We start from the raw sequence: 18518 nt of genomic DNA, 5'->3' as shown, positions 1-18518 counted from the left end.
TGATCAAATTAATCCTTGGCAAATCTAATTATATGCCATATGATATTCTATTTATATCATTAATAGTATTTTATGAAATAAAGCACTAAATACATACAATTTCTCTGTATAAAGTGCACAACAAGGCTTTTCATTTATAAATGATGTCACAAATTATTACACTAGTCTAGAATTTAAAGTGACATTAGTTTATGATGGCGACATTATATTTTATGTGGATTTTATTTACGATTCCATCATGTCTCAATTAAGAACATTACTAAATAAAACTTAAATTAGCATCTTTCCTTGTATACACAGACAATTTATGTCATAGCATTTTTCAATATTATATCTTGTGGAGAAAAGTACACAAGTCTTACATTTCAGTACACTTGTACTGGCCGGTCATACTGTTGATACATTCGCAGTTGTAGTCACAACCATCACGCCATTTCTGGCCCTGGAGGTACTGACGGCCCTTGTAGACGCACACTGGTGAAAAATATCATAGAAATAACATAGGAGGTACTGACAGCCCTTGTAGACACACACTGGTGAAAAATATCATAGAAATAACATAGAAGGTACTGACGGCCCTTGTAGACACACACTGGTGAAAAATATCATAGAAATAACATAGAAGGTACTGACGGCCCTTGTAGACGCACACTGGTGAAAAATATCATAAAAATAACATAGAAGATATCACAAAAATGGTCATTGAATGAAACATCAAATTCATTGAGTTGCCTTATATTGCTTAAAACAAGCCTTCGCTACACAATAAACAAATTATAACAATCGCTCCTTTTTTAACAAGACAAAACAAAACAGCCATCATAAGAACAAAATTTTAGTGTAGATAGTATGTGGTTATTCTCCTTAGAATTTGATAAAATTATTATTGTCTGCATATTATAGATCTTATTGGGATTTTGACAATTTTGCCTAATTCTATTTCAGGCTGAGAGCAGAAAGATCTTAAAGTTTATATTTTGACATTTTACCTGATTTTCTCACTTTTTCCCCCTACGTATTATCTATTGCAAAATTTGACATTAAAATAATTGGATATCTCACCTGGAGTGGGTGCAGGTGTTGGTGCTGAAGTTGGGCTTGGGGTCTGTCCTGGGAGAGGGGCGGGTGTCGGCTTAGGGGTGGGGGCCTGGGTCACACTACCCCCTGTGATCACTCCTGTGGGTGCGGTGGGAATTGGGTTAGGATTGTTAGGTTTTGGAGCGCAATATGGAATCTTGCAGCAGATAGGGTCTGATGGGTCGGCCACCAGGGTACAGCCCGCTGGTACTGTGTAGTCCGCACACCTGTTGGGGAAATATTGAAATTGATCTAAATGTTTATTTCCTAATTAAACTAGCATAGTAAAATAGGCAATCTCAATTACAATTCAGCTCTACAAGCTATAACAAAGTCTAAAGGTATAAAAATACAAACCTTAGCCTCTTGGAGAAGAGATAAAAAGCTACTACACTAAACTACATTGGCCTTTCAAATATATTTTCCCACCATCTTACAACACATGTCGTACCCACCTCTCATTACATCTGTATGTTCCTGCCATTGCATTCTCACATGTACACTTGAAGTTACAGCCATCATACCATGTCTGGCCCTGAGTGTACTGTGACGTCCTGTACACACACACCGCTGAATGAAGAAACAAACATATCGGTATGTTATCATAGCATTTAAATGTATTACACATAATCATATTTGTTTGCATTTTATCATATTTGTACCAATTCTTCAACAAAAACATACTGAAAAGCAGGATAACCTTTTTTGTGTAATCATTGTATAGTGTTTAGGTTACATGTTATTGTGTAAAGGACAAAATCCCCCCCCCCCCAGCCAACTAACTTCGCAAAGACAGACAAAAAATAATAATTTTTAAACCATATAATTGTTCATTGTTTTTTTCTGAGTAAAAATGTTGTAAAATGTAAAAAACTTGATATATCATACACTTATACACTTTGTACAATAAAATACTTCTTCTTTAATAATGGTGTCTACCATGATTAATGAAAGGGAAATAACAAGTTTAAAGTACTAACCTTTAGGTAGTGGCGCCAGTGTAGGATTCGGGTTTGGGTTTGGATTTGGGTTTGGATTCGGGTTGGGATTGGGGTTCGGGTTGGGTACAAGTGTATTCATCGGGTTCGGCGCGATGGTGGTGGCCTGGCCTGTAATCCCCCCACTGGTGCCTGTGAAGTCACAGACGGGCTTGAAGCAGCATGGTTTCGCAGCATCCTTCATCATGTGACACTGGGCCGGAATGCTCGAGTACTTCGGGCATCTGTGAGAGAAGAATGCAGCAATTTTACAAGAAATCCCATTATTTTACAAGAAATAAAAACTCAAAGAAAATCAAATCCATTTCAGCCAACTAACAATACCGAGAAAAAATAAATCAAACAAATATATACTAGTAATAAAGCTCGCATAAAGTTTAATACTCATTCTTTTTCATTATGAAAATGGCCAAATCTTTTTTTAAAAGACTAAGAAAAGCATTCTCACTTCTCGTCACATTGGTATTTGCCCATGGTGGCATCGACACATCGGCAAGTGTAATCACATCCATCGTCCCATACGGCACCCTGGGCATACTGAGACCCCTTGTACTCACAGTAGGCTGTTCATGGAAAAGAGAAACTAGTGAGTTCTGAAAAAACATTACTTCAGACATCTTATGTACCAATAAATTTGTCATTTAAGACATTGACAATAAACCTAATTTTGATGCCTGGCGACCACCAATTAGGTTGGTTTCATTTGAAAAATATTGCTTGCTGAATATCATTTTACACCTAAATTAAATGTCAAAAATTACACTAGATAAAAAAGTTTTTAAGTTGATTTATTTATCTTTATTTTAACTGAAATTGGATGTGAAATGTCTACTGCAGGGCTTCTAAAAACCGGTAATTTGCCGGTATGGACCGATTTTGATCAAGCCAGACCGATTTCAGTTACAATATATACGCTACCGGGTATATAGCATTTTTTCAAGGCCCTAAAAAGTGTGTTTGTAATATTCAGTTTTTATTTTTACATGATTGAGCCAAGAAAATCTTCTGTTTTTTTTTCATTAGGGTGCATGCATAAGACCATCCCCTTCTAAAAATGTTTTCCTTTGTTTAAAAATTGAGAACTAGAAAATCGAAACCAAGCAAGCATGATCCAAGGAATTCTGAGTGTACTATAATACCAGGCCATATTTCATAAAGTAAACAGTTAAAACATTTCAAATATTTCAAGACAATATAGAAGTAACTCACTCAGAGGCATTGGTGCCTGGGTGCTTCCATCAGGGCCTGGGGTTGGGGCGGGAGTGTTGGCATGGCCAATGATCACCCCTGGAACCTGGAATTGTCCAAGAAAAGCTTTATAATTGAAAAAATAGTCCACCATTCCTACAATTATATGGCTGAAGCTTTGGGTTTACTTATGAGTCTTAAATCTAACTATCAGAAAAATACCTATAGAAAAAAAATATATTTCTAAACATGGTGCTTAAAATCACTTATCCAACTCTTCGAATGGACACAGAGGACAAAATGCAGGGTTTTCCTTATATACAACAGGTGCTGTTTAATTTCCAAGGTAGGGATTTTTTTTTATTAATATCATAAATTAGAGGAGTTCACAAACTAGTTTTCCCTAAATTAAAAGAACTCAGCATTAAACTATTTTAATTTAAGTGAAAACTTCACAATTGTTACAATTCTCGAAAAATCTAAAGTTTTATAATGGCATGTTCTTTTAGAAACTATTGTAATTATATAATAATGTATAACATTGTTTTCCACTGGAATAAAACAGTTAAGAAAATTGTTGAATTTCAAGAAAACATTAACCTTTAACTTTAGTTGCTCCCGTTATAAAATGGCCCCTGTACCCCACCCCTGTACCCCACCCCCAAACAGAGAATAACCCTCTGAAACCTAACACACACTTACCTTAGTTGGAACCATAGTAGGGTTAGGGTTAGGAGCCAAAGTGGGCCCAGATCCGTTTATTCCTCCAGAAGTTGGTGTGAAGTCACATGTTGGCATGCGGCAGCAGGAGTCGTTGGGGTCAGTAATCATGTGACACTGGGATGGGATGTTCGGGTACGATGGGCACCTGGAATACAGTGAACTTCCTGATGTTTTTGTCATGAAGGAGAAAAACAAACACGGCAGACTCATCTGATTTTTCGATCTCCTATGCAGTGTTCTCCCTTGATGAGCACAGAAGAAATCTGTCACCACCTACGAAAAACTGCTGGATTTCAGCTATACCACTATTTAAAAAAAATTCGTTTATATCATCTCATCTTCACTTGATTTCATATCCAAAAGTAAAAATATCTTTAAACGATGTCAGTTAACGCTGTTTGGAACTTGCTAATTTCCAAGTTGTCCATCAGACAAAACTAGACGATTCTTTTTTAGCCTGAGGTATGGGTCCTGCTTCACATTTGCATACAGTAGCATATCATGTGTGATGATTTTCATGTGAATATCTTACTCTTAGACACTTTGTTTTGAGTGTTACATCAAAGTATAATTCAAATTCATTTAAACTGCCTCAAACCAATCCATATTTTCAACAATAGCAGATGAATGATGAACTATTTGTTATTTATTTTAAGGATATTTTTCCAATAATTTATCTATTTGTACAAACCACTAGGTCTTCTAGACATATAATCAGGAGGCATCATGTGGTATACCTGTCATTGCAGACATAGAGGCCCTTGCTAGAATCGTCACATCGGCATCTGTAGTCACATCCATCATTCCAGCTCTGGCCCTGGCTGTACATAGCGGCCTTGTACACACAGTACCCTTTAAAAAAACAACAACTTTTTTTTACTTATTTCTAATTTGCTTCATATGATCGTATTAATGGATCTGGTTCTGGCTGAGCATAGCTGACCTTACCACAAAAACTCGTAAAATGAAAAGGTATCCATCACTCAATTATCGTTTGCTGATCAGAAACAACTAAATAAGAAAAAACATATTCGAAGATGTGTTGTAACCTATTAATAAATACTAACAAGATCCCATAACAATAGCTATTAAATTTCAATGTGCATATGTTACAAATGCTTATTCTAAGGAAATATGGCATGATTTACTTACTGGGTGTAGGTGCATTAGTCACAGGGTTGGGGTTGGGATTCGGTACGAGGGTGGGGCCACCAGGGTTTGGTACTGGTGTCAGGGTGCCCGTAATGTCTGTGAACGACCCAGAAAAATCACAAGTGGGCTTCTGGCAGCAAGGGTTGGTGAAGTCTGGTACCATCTTACACTGGGGTGGCAGGGCTCCATAGCTTGGGCAACGGTCTGTGCATGAGTAACGGCCCTGAATTGAAATGTACCATAATGCATTGACTACAGGTAGCTGAGAAGACAGTCTGTACAGGAGTTACAGCCCTAAAAGAGGAATATACCATAATGCATTCACTACAGGTAGCTGGGGCAATGGTCTGTGCATGAGTAACAGCCCTTAAAGAGGAATATACCATAATGCATTCACTACAGGTAGCCAGGGCAACGGTCTGTGCATGAGTAACGGCCCTTAAAGAGGAATATACCATAATGCATTGACTACAGGTAGCCGGGGCAACGGTCTGTGCAGGAGTTACAGACCTGAAGGAAGCATATACCATAATGCATTGACTACAGGTAGCCAGGGCAACGGTCTGTGCAGGAGTTACAGCCCTGAAGGAAGAATATACCATAACACATCTGCTTCAGTTTTGAATGTTGTTTTGCCAATTTTTATTCTTGGTTTTATCTAATCACAATATGTTTGAAGAGGCTTAGAATCCATATTTTAGAGGTTCAAATTGCATGTTACCTTCCTGTGGAAGCTCATTTGATGAAATATAACACCTTTATCTATTATATTAATTTTCAAGATTATGATATCCCTGTAATTCAAATCATGCACTGCCATAATGTAGATGAACAATTACACTTACAATAAGAAGATAAAAGTCTGATACAAATGAGACTTTTAGAAGCAGGTACACTTACAATTGTCCTGAGTCTGAGTTTGACACTCAGGCACAGAAAAATAAATCTTAAATTTATCAAAATATCTTTAATGTTATTATTCATGACAAAAGAGGTGTTTCTGTTTGTATGCCTTATAGAAGAGCAGGTTATTTGTAACAATTATTACCATTCTTGCGCTTGTAAGAGCAATTTGAGAACAAAATTAATATAAGCAGTTATGAGTCTTGAATGCTGTGAATATGGTCCCATATATATTTTATCTCTTTTGGGCAACACTACTCTTTGCTGAACCACTTTTATCAGAAGAGTTGCTAATGGTTTTCCAATAAAACTGCCAACTCACAGATGAAGCATCTTCACAGAGACAGGTGTAGTCACAGCCATCGTCCCATGTTGCTCCTCCCTGGTACTGGCGACCCTTGTATGTACAGAATCCTGAAATGTACACAACAAAATATGTTAAAATGATAAAAGCATTCAAATAACAAGAATACTCGTTAGTCAACATGAACACTCATCTGTTGTTAACTGAACAATAACTAAAGACTCTCAGTACATTTTTATAATGTCCCTGGCAATATCTGTGTCAAATTTCATTTGACTGCCATAAACTTTTTTTGAGTCAAAAGCAAGGTTAACAAATTTGCAAGCCAACAATAATGCCAAGGCTTTGACAATACATAAACTCCGAAAAACAGTAAAGCTTAAATTCAAGTGCAAAGTACCTCACACTACTGTCAATGAATGCCACAAAACTGTATAATGATATGATTACAAAAATTCACACAAAAAATGTTATGATAAGTTTCTGTGATATTTTTTAATGTACTTTAAAACTATGTTTTAAACTAAACATTGAATCTACTGTATGGTGTATTCTGAAGTGTATAGTGAGTGTATTTTAACTTTATCCTGAATAAACATCAATCTAAGTGTGGTTCTGTACCTGCTGTATCATGTACATTTCTTATAGTTATCTAAATGGATAGGAATCTGATTTACAACTAAGTACATATTGGATGCCTTGTGATCCCATATTATTTTGGCAGGAATTGTGGTGCTTGAAAGGGTTTTGTATGCTGAGAATTATACAGGGAAATGTATTTCAATCAAGCTTTTAAGGTCTTGAAAGATTCTAAAACATATAGCTTCATATCCTACTCAGTTATTGCTCATTACCGCCCAATTATTTTACATATATGGGGACACCCGGCATGCAAATTTAACATTAGTGCAAATAGCTCGATGACATGACAAGGTTATTTGTACATCGGTCATCTTAATAAAATGCAAACACACGTCACACACCTATGAATGAGGTAGTGTTGGGTTGGCCGACGAATGTTCCAGGAGAGATGGTTGGGATGTTGTGGGGGTCCATAGTAGCACCTGGAGGTGGAGTAGGTATGCACTGGGGTACCTTGCAGCAGGCTGGGTCATTGGGGTCGGGCACCTCTGTGCATCCAGCAGGAACGTTGAAGAACTGGGGGCACCTGGAATAGAGAGGTTAGGTAAAGTTTCTAATGCTGCAGATTGTTTTTAAATTGCAAGGTATACTTAATTGTTATTGGCCAATTTCACAAGATTTTAAATTTGTGTCACAGATATTTAATCATCTGCCAACAATGATATAGCGCTAGTTTTGAAATTCTCAACCTGATCGATTTGTACAAGAAATACATGTGCTTCCAAACCATGTAAGTACCGGTATTCCACAATTTTCAATTTATAAAGACAACTCAATGTTACAAACATACCTAGGGCTACACTGGTGGTATCCAACCATGGCGTTGACGCAGGTACACTTGAAGTCACAGCCGTCAAACCACTGTTGACCTTCACTGTACTGCATTCCCTTGTATATGCACATCTCTGAATGTGCACAGAATGGACGCAATAAGAATAGTATATTAACAATAAGACTGCACAGTGATACCATTTGTTTTATGAACCCTACTTCCAAAGAGTCCAATAATAATGCATGAATCCACCACTTATGGTAATGAAAAAAACATCAAGTAACAACAAGACCTTGTTTTGAATTAGAGACATTATGAAACGGAAAACAGGTACGCACTAGGAGCGGATGTGGTGAAGATCTGTGGTGCCTGTGTTGGCTGAGGTGGGTTGGTGAAGGAAGGCTGGGTGACTGCGTTCGTCATGGATGTGACAACGCCTGTGAAGTCACACTTGGGGATCTGGCAGCACGCATTGCTCGGGTCTGGGATCATGTGACATGCTGCCGGAAGGGGAGGGAATTTCGCACATCTGCAACAACAGCAGATCTTGTGTAAGTACTGTGAATTTTTTGGATTCAAACTTTTGAGTATTTCTCACGATGATAAATACACAACCACCAGCACAAAAAAACAGATTTACGTTCAACATTTAAGATACAGTCAATCCTGGTTGAAGAGCCACCTGTTTTAATGGGCAACCTGCCCAATCAGGCCGTTTCAAGTGCCCCCTAGTTTCCACTATATAAAGTATGTGAATTAAGTGCCCAACCGCCTAACGCGGACACAGTCAATCTACAGTACTTACTTGTCTCTGCATCTGTAGAAGCCAATGGTGGAGTCTTCGCAGACACAGTTGTAGATGCAGCCATCTTCCCATGTCTCTGCTTGCTGGTAGCGGTGACCTTTGTACTCACAATAACCTGCAAGTATAGAGAGATATGAATGTGAAGTTTGGGGCTAAATAAGATTCAACAAAGAACAATTTCATGTTCAATATACAAAATGAGTGTTATTGGTGACTAACAGTAGCCTACCCATAAAAACACAACAGATGTGTAATTATAGGCACAACATGGTTTAATTCCCACTTATCTATTATAGTTTTATTCTGATATGAATTGCTCTCGAATCTGTTTCCTCGGAAGAAAGCAGTACTTTGTTAGAGTCAAAGAAAACATTCCCTAGGTGTGTATGAGGCAGACACCTGATGGAATGAAAGTTCAAGAACAAATGACCAAAGACAGATAATCTTTACCGATTCCTCCAGTGATGTTAGTCTGAGCTGTGGGAGCAGAAACGCCTCCTGGGATGGTGAAAACCACCACATTTGGAGTCACTGATCCATGGTAAAGCTCACCAGGGCTGGGGGGCTCAACAACATTGTGGCCTGTAAACACAGGTGAACTATTAATACAAATTAAAGATGTTGCTTTAATACTGCTATTTGAAGTTGTTGTTTTTTTAAATAATTATCCACTGTCTAAAAAGTGATTTTTTAGCAATCTGTATATACTTCACCTAAACTAAATACAATGTCGAAAAGCTGAATCAATTTGTATCAATGGATTGCTTTTTAATGATGTAAAATTTGTGAGCTTGTTCTCAGGTTGTACATTTTTCTCCTAAGGATTCCAAGACATACCTGTGATGCTGGGATTGTATGAAGGAATGACAGGAGTTGGGGTACCAGTAAACTGACATTTGGGCACCTGGCAGCAGGGATCAGCAGGGTCAACCTCCAGGTGACACTCAGATGGGATGTTATTGAACTGGGGGCACCTGATAATGAGTATATCTCTTGTTAGAATGCATGCCTCATAAAAAAAGGTATAATAGTTTTTGAAATACTAAATTGAGGTACATATTTGTAGGACTATGGAATACCAAATTCCTCAAAGGAGACGCAAACAAGAAGTCCAGTTATGGGACTTGCTTTTCATCAGACTACTGTCATGGGACACTAATGTATTCCAAGTTTCATTTCAGTATCAAAATATTTTTTTAAGTTACGGCCCTTCAAATTTAACTTTGACAACGTGATAAGCTAAAATCCTACTTCTGTCTGCATGTGTAAAGTCCGTGTGTGGCATCATCACAGGTGCAGGAGTACTGGCACCCATCATCCCAGGTCTGGCCTTCGATGTATACATTTCCCTTGTACAGACAACCCTCTGGAGAAAAAAAACATCATGAAATTGAATGAAATACAATCACTTATGATGTAAAGTATTGCTGAATTTCCATGACTTTATTAGCTACAACATTCTATGATTTGAATGGACTTTAAACATAGTTTAACCTTAGTTATACAACATAAACAACAACTTAACATACTGAGCGAGGGAGCGACGCCGCCGGTGCCACCAGTTCCGGGAGAGGGGATGGCTCCGGATGGGAGGGTTGGGGTCACCTGGCCGGGAACCTCAATAAGACCACCCCCGCCGATCGTCTGCAGGTTTCCAGTGGAGGACAGGAATGTTCCTGTGCCCGGTTGACACTCAATCTTTGTGCAGCAGTCGCCTGCTTTCTTTACTTCCTGGCATGTGCTGGGGATGTTTGTGTACTCAGGGCAACTAGAAATGTACAAAATGGTAGGTATCATACTAATTTATCTTAGATCCAAGTGAAATCAGCTATAAGCTGGTTCATTTCTTGAGTAGAATCCAGTACTGGTGTCATTTTTGAGAGGCCATGAAGATGTCATCCAAATTAGATTCATACCCAAAACCTCCTGAATGATAGATAGGTATTAAACTCCTGACATAAAGTTGAAATGAAAATGCTGATAGATGAGAGCACAATAAATACATTATTGTAATGCTTTTGAAAAGCATTAATTAGTAAGTGAGTTAGGAAAGAAATAAGCTCTATGAATAATAAAGAACATGAAAAAAACAAGGAGAATAAAAAGATCAAGTCTCCGTGGGCAGCAGGATTCAAAATCAATACTTCTGGGTCTGTAGGCAATCATGTTATTGAGCACATGACTTACGAGTTCATACATCTGTAGTATCCGAATACCGCATTCTCACAGGTGCAAGTCGTATCACAGCTGATTTTCCATGACTGGCCCTGTTTAAAGCCCTGTCCATTGTAGATACACACATCGGTGGGCCCGGGGTTTGGCGCAGTCTCATCACAAAGTTTGCATGTCTTCCTGCAGTTGTCCATGGCCCAGGGCCTGAAGCTTGTGCATGAAGAAGCGCCGTAGCGATTGCAGTCTGGGAGGGCGTCAACACATGCAGATGGTGCAGTAGGGACGAGTCCTGGATGTACAGATTCTAGTATTCAGTGAATGAACTCATAATTTCATGAAAACTGACTCTTCTATGTGTTGTGCTTTAATAAATGACAGGGGTTGGCTTGACTTACATGACAACTGACTTGACTGATGACATGACAACTGACTTGACCTACCATTATGGAAATAAGTCTGCTGATGGGTCAAATGCCAGAGAAGCAACCTGTCTGTGTATATGACCCACATATGGGCTTGCTATAGCAATTCCCTCCCCCAACCTCCTCACTCATAATCTCCTACAAGTCTGGCTGTAAGTATAACATAACTTAACAGTACCATGTCTACTGTTGGTTCTGATGTCAGAGAACATGCCAGTCTGGGCACTGGCTTGCTGCCCCACAAAAAATATAGCCTGACATGAACTATAACTAGACTAGCGACCTAGTATATTAATTCCATGTCCAATGATGATTCCTATAAGAAGCCGATAATCTGGGTTAATATTCACATATGAACTTCCTGCCCCACAATAAATACAGCCTGATTTATGACATACATCTCTAGCTTGCTACAATACTTCCAAACAAAAAACAAATATCTGACTTGACCTACCAGTTCCGTGTCCACTGATTGTTCCACTGCCAGAAAAGCTGCCAGATTGGGTCTTGAACTCACATACGGGCTTGCTGCAACATTGTCCGGCCTTCTGCTCCAAATGACAGTAGCTTGGCAGGTTGTTGTATGTAGGGCACCTGGTGGAGACAATGGGAGATTCTGGTGAACGTGGGTAAAGAAAGCCAGAAATAAAATATTTATTTTTATCCTAAGACAGGCCTTAGTTTAAATATTATTTATTTTATAAAACAAGTAAAGAAAGTTATATTACTTATGCTTAGTGACTATCATTGATGTATCTACTTGTTTTCACAAAAATTACTGACAAACACATAAACAGACAAATGAAAAGACAGAGTAATTACTAAAGGGCATCCGCAAATTTTGCAAGGTCCTAAAGAGGAGTTTTAAAATGGCTGTGCTATTATATACAGAACACATAAGAAAGCTGACTCCTATATGAACATACATAGTTTGGCACTTGTAAAGTCCGCGTGTAGCATCTGAGCAGGCACATGTGTACTGGCAGCCGTCCGTCCAGGTCTGGCCCTGGTAGTAGAGGTGGCCATGGTACTCACACACAGCTAGAGGGAATATAAGCTGACGGTTAATGCAACAATGTCATTAGGATAAGTAACGGTTTTGGTGACCATTATACTCATACATACAAACAGTTAATGCAAAAATGTACAATGTCACATTCAAATATGTTAGGGTTTTGACCTTCTTTCAAGGAATAAACTTATTACTAGATAAAACTGCATAAAAAGGGATCCTTTGTGAGCCATTAAACCCATATCTTTGATTGAAGAACTTACTCTATCTCACATTACATCTATAACCATATTTAAAGTTGTGGTACACTTACAAATTCCGTCGACAGTCTTTCCCGGGCTAGTTGTCTCGAAAGAGGAGATTTGTGGGCTGAAGTCGCACACGGGTTGCAGACAACATTCAGTTTCACTTTTTACAAGGGTACACTGGGAGGGAAGGTTGTAGTACACTGGGCATCTACAGGGATATACATTGAACATGTATCAGAGATTTAGTTTTTGTTTCTAGTTCTAATTATAATTTTTTTTAATTTAGCTCGGAGCCATGAGATTGTTCCTTCACTAACTGAGCAATGTATGACAGTGCTAAAAAGAACCTTTGATATAAAAAACACATCTAACAAATGCAACAAACACTTCAACTCATAAGGCAATCTTCTCTCCTTTCTTGTAAAACAAATACCGACCTAATTCAATTTCAAATCCAAGAATACACACTACTCAAATCAAATGATATGCATTACTTGTTTAAGCACGGATAGTTTCGGTGGAGCCATTCTGGCAGGCAGACTTATTATTATCAATTTTACACTCAACTCAACACAAAATATTGCAACAATGTAACTTACTTGTTGTAGCACTGGTATTTTCCTGTGGCTCCATCTTGGCAGGTACACTGGTAATCGCAGCCATCGTCCCAGGTCGCTCCGACCTCATAAGCCTTGTTCTTGTAAAAACACTTGCCATCTGGAATATAAAGGAGATGGTTTACTTTTAAATTGATATTAAATGTTTGTGGCATTGTTTTGGTCATCTCTATAATAGCTCAATTATTTACTTCCATAAGTGAAAAGATAAGTGAAAATATGTTCAGAAGACTTCGTGTAAATTAACAAAGATTAACCAAAATAAGACAGATAGGACCTGTCACATATCTGCTTCACAAATTGGCAATGTTAACGTGTGGATAAAGTTTCAAGCTAGCCTTTTTATAATTATCAGGTTAGGCTTACATCATTTTTGCCATGACTTCTTCAATAATTTCTTTGTTTGAAAGATAAGCTAGCTAAAATGATCAAAACTTACAATATCCAACAGACTGCTGAGTAGCATCTGAAATACAAAACATGACATGTCAATCTAATGCATCTTTTACAAAGAACCTAGCATACAGTTTCATTCTTAGATCCAAATTCAAGCAAATTACATTATTTTATACCAATAAAACACGTAAAACATTACAGTTCTTTCATTGATTAACATAAATTCTAATAAAATTAAAATGCTCCTATCCAATGTATGTATTATGGCCAAAAGAAAAGTAATTTTGTAAGTAATATTAAATTCAACCTTGAGTAAAATGATTAAAATATATGATTCCCGTACATTTACACTTTGGCCACAACCCATGATATGGCTAAAAAGGAGACAACAAAACTCTCTATACGAGTAAATTTGGGAAGTTTGTGGTCACTTACCGCAGTAACCACAGAATTTGCGGCAGTTATCATGTGCCCATGTTGTGTAGTTGCCAACACATGAGGATGGGCTGTACTGGTTACAGTTGGATAGTGCATCTACACATGGCGGTGGAGGTTCCGTGTAAGTTGCTGGATAAGACACAGGGTTGTTAAATTTAAACACTTCTTTACACAGAAATAGCACAACAAATTATAACAAAATTCTAATAATCAATCTTGTTGGCACAATGTGATGCAAGAGTGTCTTATTCTGTCCAGAAAAACAGATAAAGTAAAGAAAAAGCACTTGTTGACTTCCTTACCATATTCAACCATGAAATCAACCTCGGCTTATGTAGGTGAACAAGTTCTGAAAGCACGAAGACAAAATCAAAACTTACGGACACAGAAGCCACAGAATCTTTGGCAATTATCCTTTGCCCAGAGAAAGTATGTTCCAGAGCAGACGGATTTGTCAAACTTGTCACAGTTGCTGAGACTGTCCTGGCACGGGTCTACGGGGTGCGTTACCATGGAAGCTGAGAGGACAAAAAGAAAACACACAGAAAAATTAGATACTGTTTGTATGAGAGCCGTTAAAAAAAAATGTAAAATGTAAAATAAAAACATGAAGAAACAAGATTGGAAAGTATAACAATGACAAACATCTCAAAGTAAGTTACAGAACCTGTTTTATTACAAGTTCAAAATCATCTAGGTATATCTTTAAAAAAACAAGTAAAAAATTAAACAAGTTGTTTGTTACTTTGAACTTAAATCTAATATCTAAACATAAAGCATGCAAAGTTTACAAGTATAGACTGCTTTGCTTACCTGAGGTGGCTGGTGGAGCAGTTGACCGCACTGTAAATATAAAGCAGTTATGCAGATATATTACAAAAAACTTGATCAATGCTTTATTATATGAATGTTTCATGAGTTTTATTAATCTGTGTACACATTCATCCGCTTCTGGATAAAACTGAACTTAAGCCCTAATTTTAAGGGAATAGAAGTGGTCTTTATCGTTCATGATACATTTGTGGGGGAAAAAATCATCATTCTATAGATCAAAATCTGAAGAATTTAAATCATCATATTTGTATTTCAGATTTAATCATTTTTACAATTGAACACAATGCAAAAAATGGGTCCCAAGAAAACATTATCATTTAAATATATTTGTAATGACATTTTAAATGTGTTACCGGAATGCAAACACAGTACAATGATAGTATTTTCTATTAAAAAAATATTTTCAGACCTTAAATAAAGTGTAATAGAAATCTTCATTTCCTACCATTGCATGCACGCTGGATAATCTGAGTGACGATGCTGTCAAGCTGGTCAAAGTTAGATACAGTGAAGGTGTTAGCGTTGTCCGGGTCGTCAGCAATGCTGTGGAGCTCGTTGATGTCCACACCGCCACCAACACCAACAGCCAGCAGACCTGAAGGGGGTTGGGGAATATATATATATATATATATATATATATATATATATATATATATATATATATATATATATATATATATATATATATATAGAGAGAGAGAGAGAGAGAGAGAGAGAGAGAGAGAGAGAGAGAGAGAGAGGTATATATATATTAGGTATATGTGCAATATTACATTTATAAAATGACTACCGGTACTTTTTGGATGACTGATATCACTTAACACATAAAACATCACTATATAAGGCTTACACAATCAGACGCTTTCCATTTATGATGTCATTTAAGAGTTATTACACTAAGTATATATCAAAATTATATTATATTTGTTATTTTTTATGATACCAACACCATTTATGATAAAAATATATGTGTTTCTGTAGTATTTTGATAAGATGCTTATGTTTATTTGGCGCATAAAAATTATGACTCCAAACGCTGGAGGAATATTTGTTTGTTTTTCCAAACACTTATCTATCAAGTTTTCAGGTGTCTGTCATATAGTATAGTTATTGTTCATTATAACTGTTTATCTTAGACATACTTCCATTTATTTTGATGATTATTTTCCAAGTCAGCATATTCCTATAATAAATATTGTACCAATGTTATTCTGTCTGGCCTTGTCTGACTCGGAAGCTGTAGCGGCGCTGTTGGAGCTGCGTCCGTCTGTTATCACGACGGCAATACGAGGTACGTTTGGTCTTGCTCCTTCGGAGGTAGCGAACACATGTTCCCGAAGATATTTGATTCCATCAGCTGTGTTTGTGCCTCCTCCCATGTAGTGGATTTGGTCAATGCCTGAGAAATAAAGTGTTTTGGTGAAAAAGAAGTTTTTTACCAAGAGATAAATGATAACAAGGATGAAAATGCATTAATAATACATTAAACATCAAGTTTCAATATTCTATGTGTGTATATGCCTTGCCAGCTTATGTCCTTCAAATTCATTTAAAGAGTGTTGAACAAATTTTGCCAGCTAATAGCCTCATATCAGTTCTGAATAGACAAATAAAATAGAATTGCAAAAAGGCACCAAAAGTCATTGATGTGTGGTATTTTGTCAAGGGGGCAATGTTAAGTAAATAATGAAGCCCCAGCTAAGGGCCTTACTACAAAAGTGACTTGTCTAACGAAACATGTTTATTAAGTTTCTTGTGAATATCTTGAATGTGATTTTTTTATAATTGACGAAATTTATTGACAATAACTCAACTGTCAGCTAATCAATGACAACACTATACTACCACTCTTTTCTTTAAAAAACAACAGATAAACTAGTGAGCTACAACAGCAGTTGTCACTGACCTGACATGACGTCTGGTCGCGTGTTGTACATGTTAAGAGGGAATTCCTGTTTCGGGTAGTTGGAGAACTGGGTCACGCTCACATGGACCTTGTTCGCTCCAACGTCGAGCTTGCCCACCACGTCCTTCACAAAGTTCTCAAGCTTAAGGAAGTTGGTTGAACCAATGCTGCCAGATCCATCAACCAGGAAGGCAATGTCGGCTTGCTGCATACATGCTGTGTAGGGATTGCATAGGTATAAATTAGCCAAAGCCCACAAGCCCAAAAGCTACAGTCACAAGTAATACATAGCTTTATACAGGTACACAGATTACATTGGTTACATGAAAAAAGGTATTCAAACAAGATAAGTACCAGATCAAGTTGATTATTGACTATTGAATGTAAATCAACATAAACAATATTCACCCTCAGCAATGCTCAAACCTAGAGATAAAAAATTCAAAATGATCAAGTTGAAGTTTTTACTCACTGCTTGGTGATCCCATGACTTGTCCAGCAACTGGGGCAACAGCTGTTGATGAGAAAGAATTACTGTAAATCTTTTATTCAGTGCAATGACTTTTTCGACATCGGACAAATTAGTTTTGTTAAGAAAATTATCATTTATAATTGGTTCATACATTATAGAAAATACATTGTCATTCTCTTTTTTTCAAATGATTTAGATAAAGAAAGACCACAACATAAATCGGCTATGTCTATGTAAATTTGGCATACTCATAATTAAACTATAAATGAGGTAAAATAAATGCATGCCTCCATTAAGTCTAATAGCTAGAGGTTCCGCGATGGTGCTAAGGGAGTTGAAGTTCTGGGACTGGAACATGTTCTTGGCACTGCCAGTCATGCCGCGTAGTTCGCCGTTGTTGACACCATTACCAACCCCGACTGAGAAAAACATCATCCCAGCATTGCGAGCAGTGGCTGCAGCTTCAACGGTCTGGGAAGGATTCGCTCCCGAGCTTCCACCAACCCAGACAGCATAGTGGGGCACACCGACTCGCCCACCATTTGCAGCGGTGAAGGAGTTGCTGTTCACCCAGTTGATCACATTGCCGGTATTTGTACCGCCAGCTTTGTACTGGATCGCATCAATGGCATTGTAAAGCTCTTGTTGGGAGTGATATTGGTTCAAGTAGAACTGATTGTACACCCCAGAGCTATATGTCACCACGCTGATGCGGGTACATTGTGGGCTAAGATTATAGTATCTTAGGTTATTTTTAATAAAACTTAGTTCTTGCAGAAAATTGTTTGTTCCAACATAACTTGAAGAGTCCACCATGTAAACAATGTCCTGTGGAATGCATGCTATAAGAAAAAAAAAATCGTAATATTTTGATAGTACTTAGACACATGCAACTTGACATAAAATGTCTAACAATCAGTAAAAACAATTATCTTTCTTTTTTGTCCTTATCATGCCTTTGCATAAGGCATAAATCAATTTCATTCAATGTTTAGCATCAGGATTCAATTGACATTCATAGCAAAGATAAAACACACATGGAAACAAGGATAAAATAAGGTGTCTCAAGACTAGGTTTATAAAGATTAACATATATACAGTATATATTATGTATGTATGTTGTTTTTGCTTTTTATATTTTATGGCTTAAACAAAATATAAGCTCACTTAAATGGGCCTCAATGCTAGTAAATGTGTTTATATGTGTGTAGTGTTGGTTTCATTTCATAGTTCATTGTTTGACTGTGTTGTTTCTTATTGCTTTATGAAAAATATACTGGTTCACTGTAGTCAAAATTAGCACAAGCCAGCAATCCCTGCACTGGTAAAATGCTTTCTTGGCTTGCTCAAATTCAGGTTTATACAGCAAGGCTTGTTTAAAAAAGTAAGGCCAAACAGTAGTATAGGGCGTGTTCATCCAAAAGACTAATTTCGATG

The 18518-nt window shown here is 37.4% G+C and overlaps 1 protein-coding gene across 1 annotated transcript in view; it reads right to left on the bottom strand.

Annotated features, from left to right (window-relative positions):
• The window catches only part of LOC128242675 (mucin-2-like), a 52766-nt gene that overhangs the window by 32350 nt on the left and 1898 nt on the right, over positions 1-18518 (bottom strand). Inside the window, exons 3-34 of the mRNA XM_052959921.1 lie at positions 17369-17923; positions 17082-17123; positions 16610-16825; positions 15905-16102; positions 15149-15298; positions 14683-14712; positions 14250-14387; positions 13867-13998; positions 13475-13501; positions 13018-13135; positions 12484-12626; positions 12085-12199; positions 11613-11752; positions 10752-11025; positions 10094-10332; positions 9816-9930; positions 9402-9538; positions 9015-9146; positions 8565-8679; positions 8098-8288; positions 7778-7892; positions 7329-7513; positions 6364-6455; positions 5139-5361; positions 4724-4838; positions 3966-4131; positions 3285-3369; positions 2524-2638; positions 2058-2299; positions 1533-1647; positions 1063-1304; positions 363-474 (exon numbers count right to left, since the gene is read on the bottom strand). Coding sequence (XP_052815881.1) covers positions 363-474; positions 1063-1304; positions 1533-1647; positions 2058-2299; positions 2524-2638; positions 3285-3369; positions 3966-4131; positions 4724-4838; positions 5139-5361; positions 6364-6455; positions 7329-7513; positions 7778-7892; positions 8098-8288; positions 8565-8679; positions 9015-9146; positions 9402-9538; positions 9816-9930; positions 10094-10332; positions 10752-11025; positions 11613-11752; positions 12085-12199; positions 12484-12626; positions 13018-13135; positions 13475-13501; positions 13867-13998; positions 14250-14387; positions 14683-14712; positions 15149-15298; positions 15905-16102; positions 16610-16825; positions 17082-17123; positions 17369-17923 — 5014 coding nt within the window. The remainder of the gene's footprint in view (positions 1-362; positions 475-1062; positions 1305-1532; positions 1648-2057; positions 2300-2523; positions 2639-3284; positions 3370-3965; positions 4132-4723; positions 4839-5138; positions 5362-6363; positions 6456-7328; positions 7514-7777; positions 7893-8097; positions 8289-8564; positions 8680-9014; positions 9147-9401; positions 9539-9815; positions 9931-10093; positions 10333-10751; positions 11026-11612; positions 11753-12084; positions 12200-12483; positions 12627-13017; positions 13136-13474; positions 13502-13866; positions 13999-14249; positions 14388-14682; positions 14713-15148; positions 15299-15904; positions 16103-16609; positions 16826-17081; positions 17124-17368; positions 17924-18518) is intronic.

Source organism: Mya arenaria, chromosome 8 (genome assembly GCF_026914265.1).
Source record: "Mya arenaria isolate MELC-2E11 chromosome 8, ASM2691426v1".
Lineage (NCBI taxonomy): Eukaryota > Metazoa > Mollusca > Bivalvia > Myida > Myidae > Mya > Mya arenaria.
This window is presented reverse-complemented; position numbering and strand designations above follow the sequence as displayed.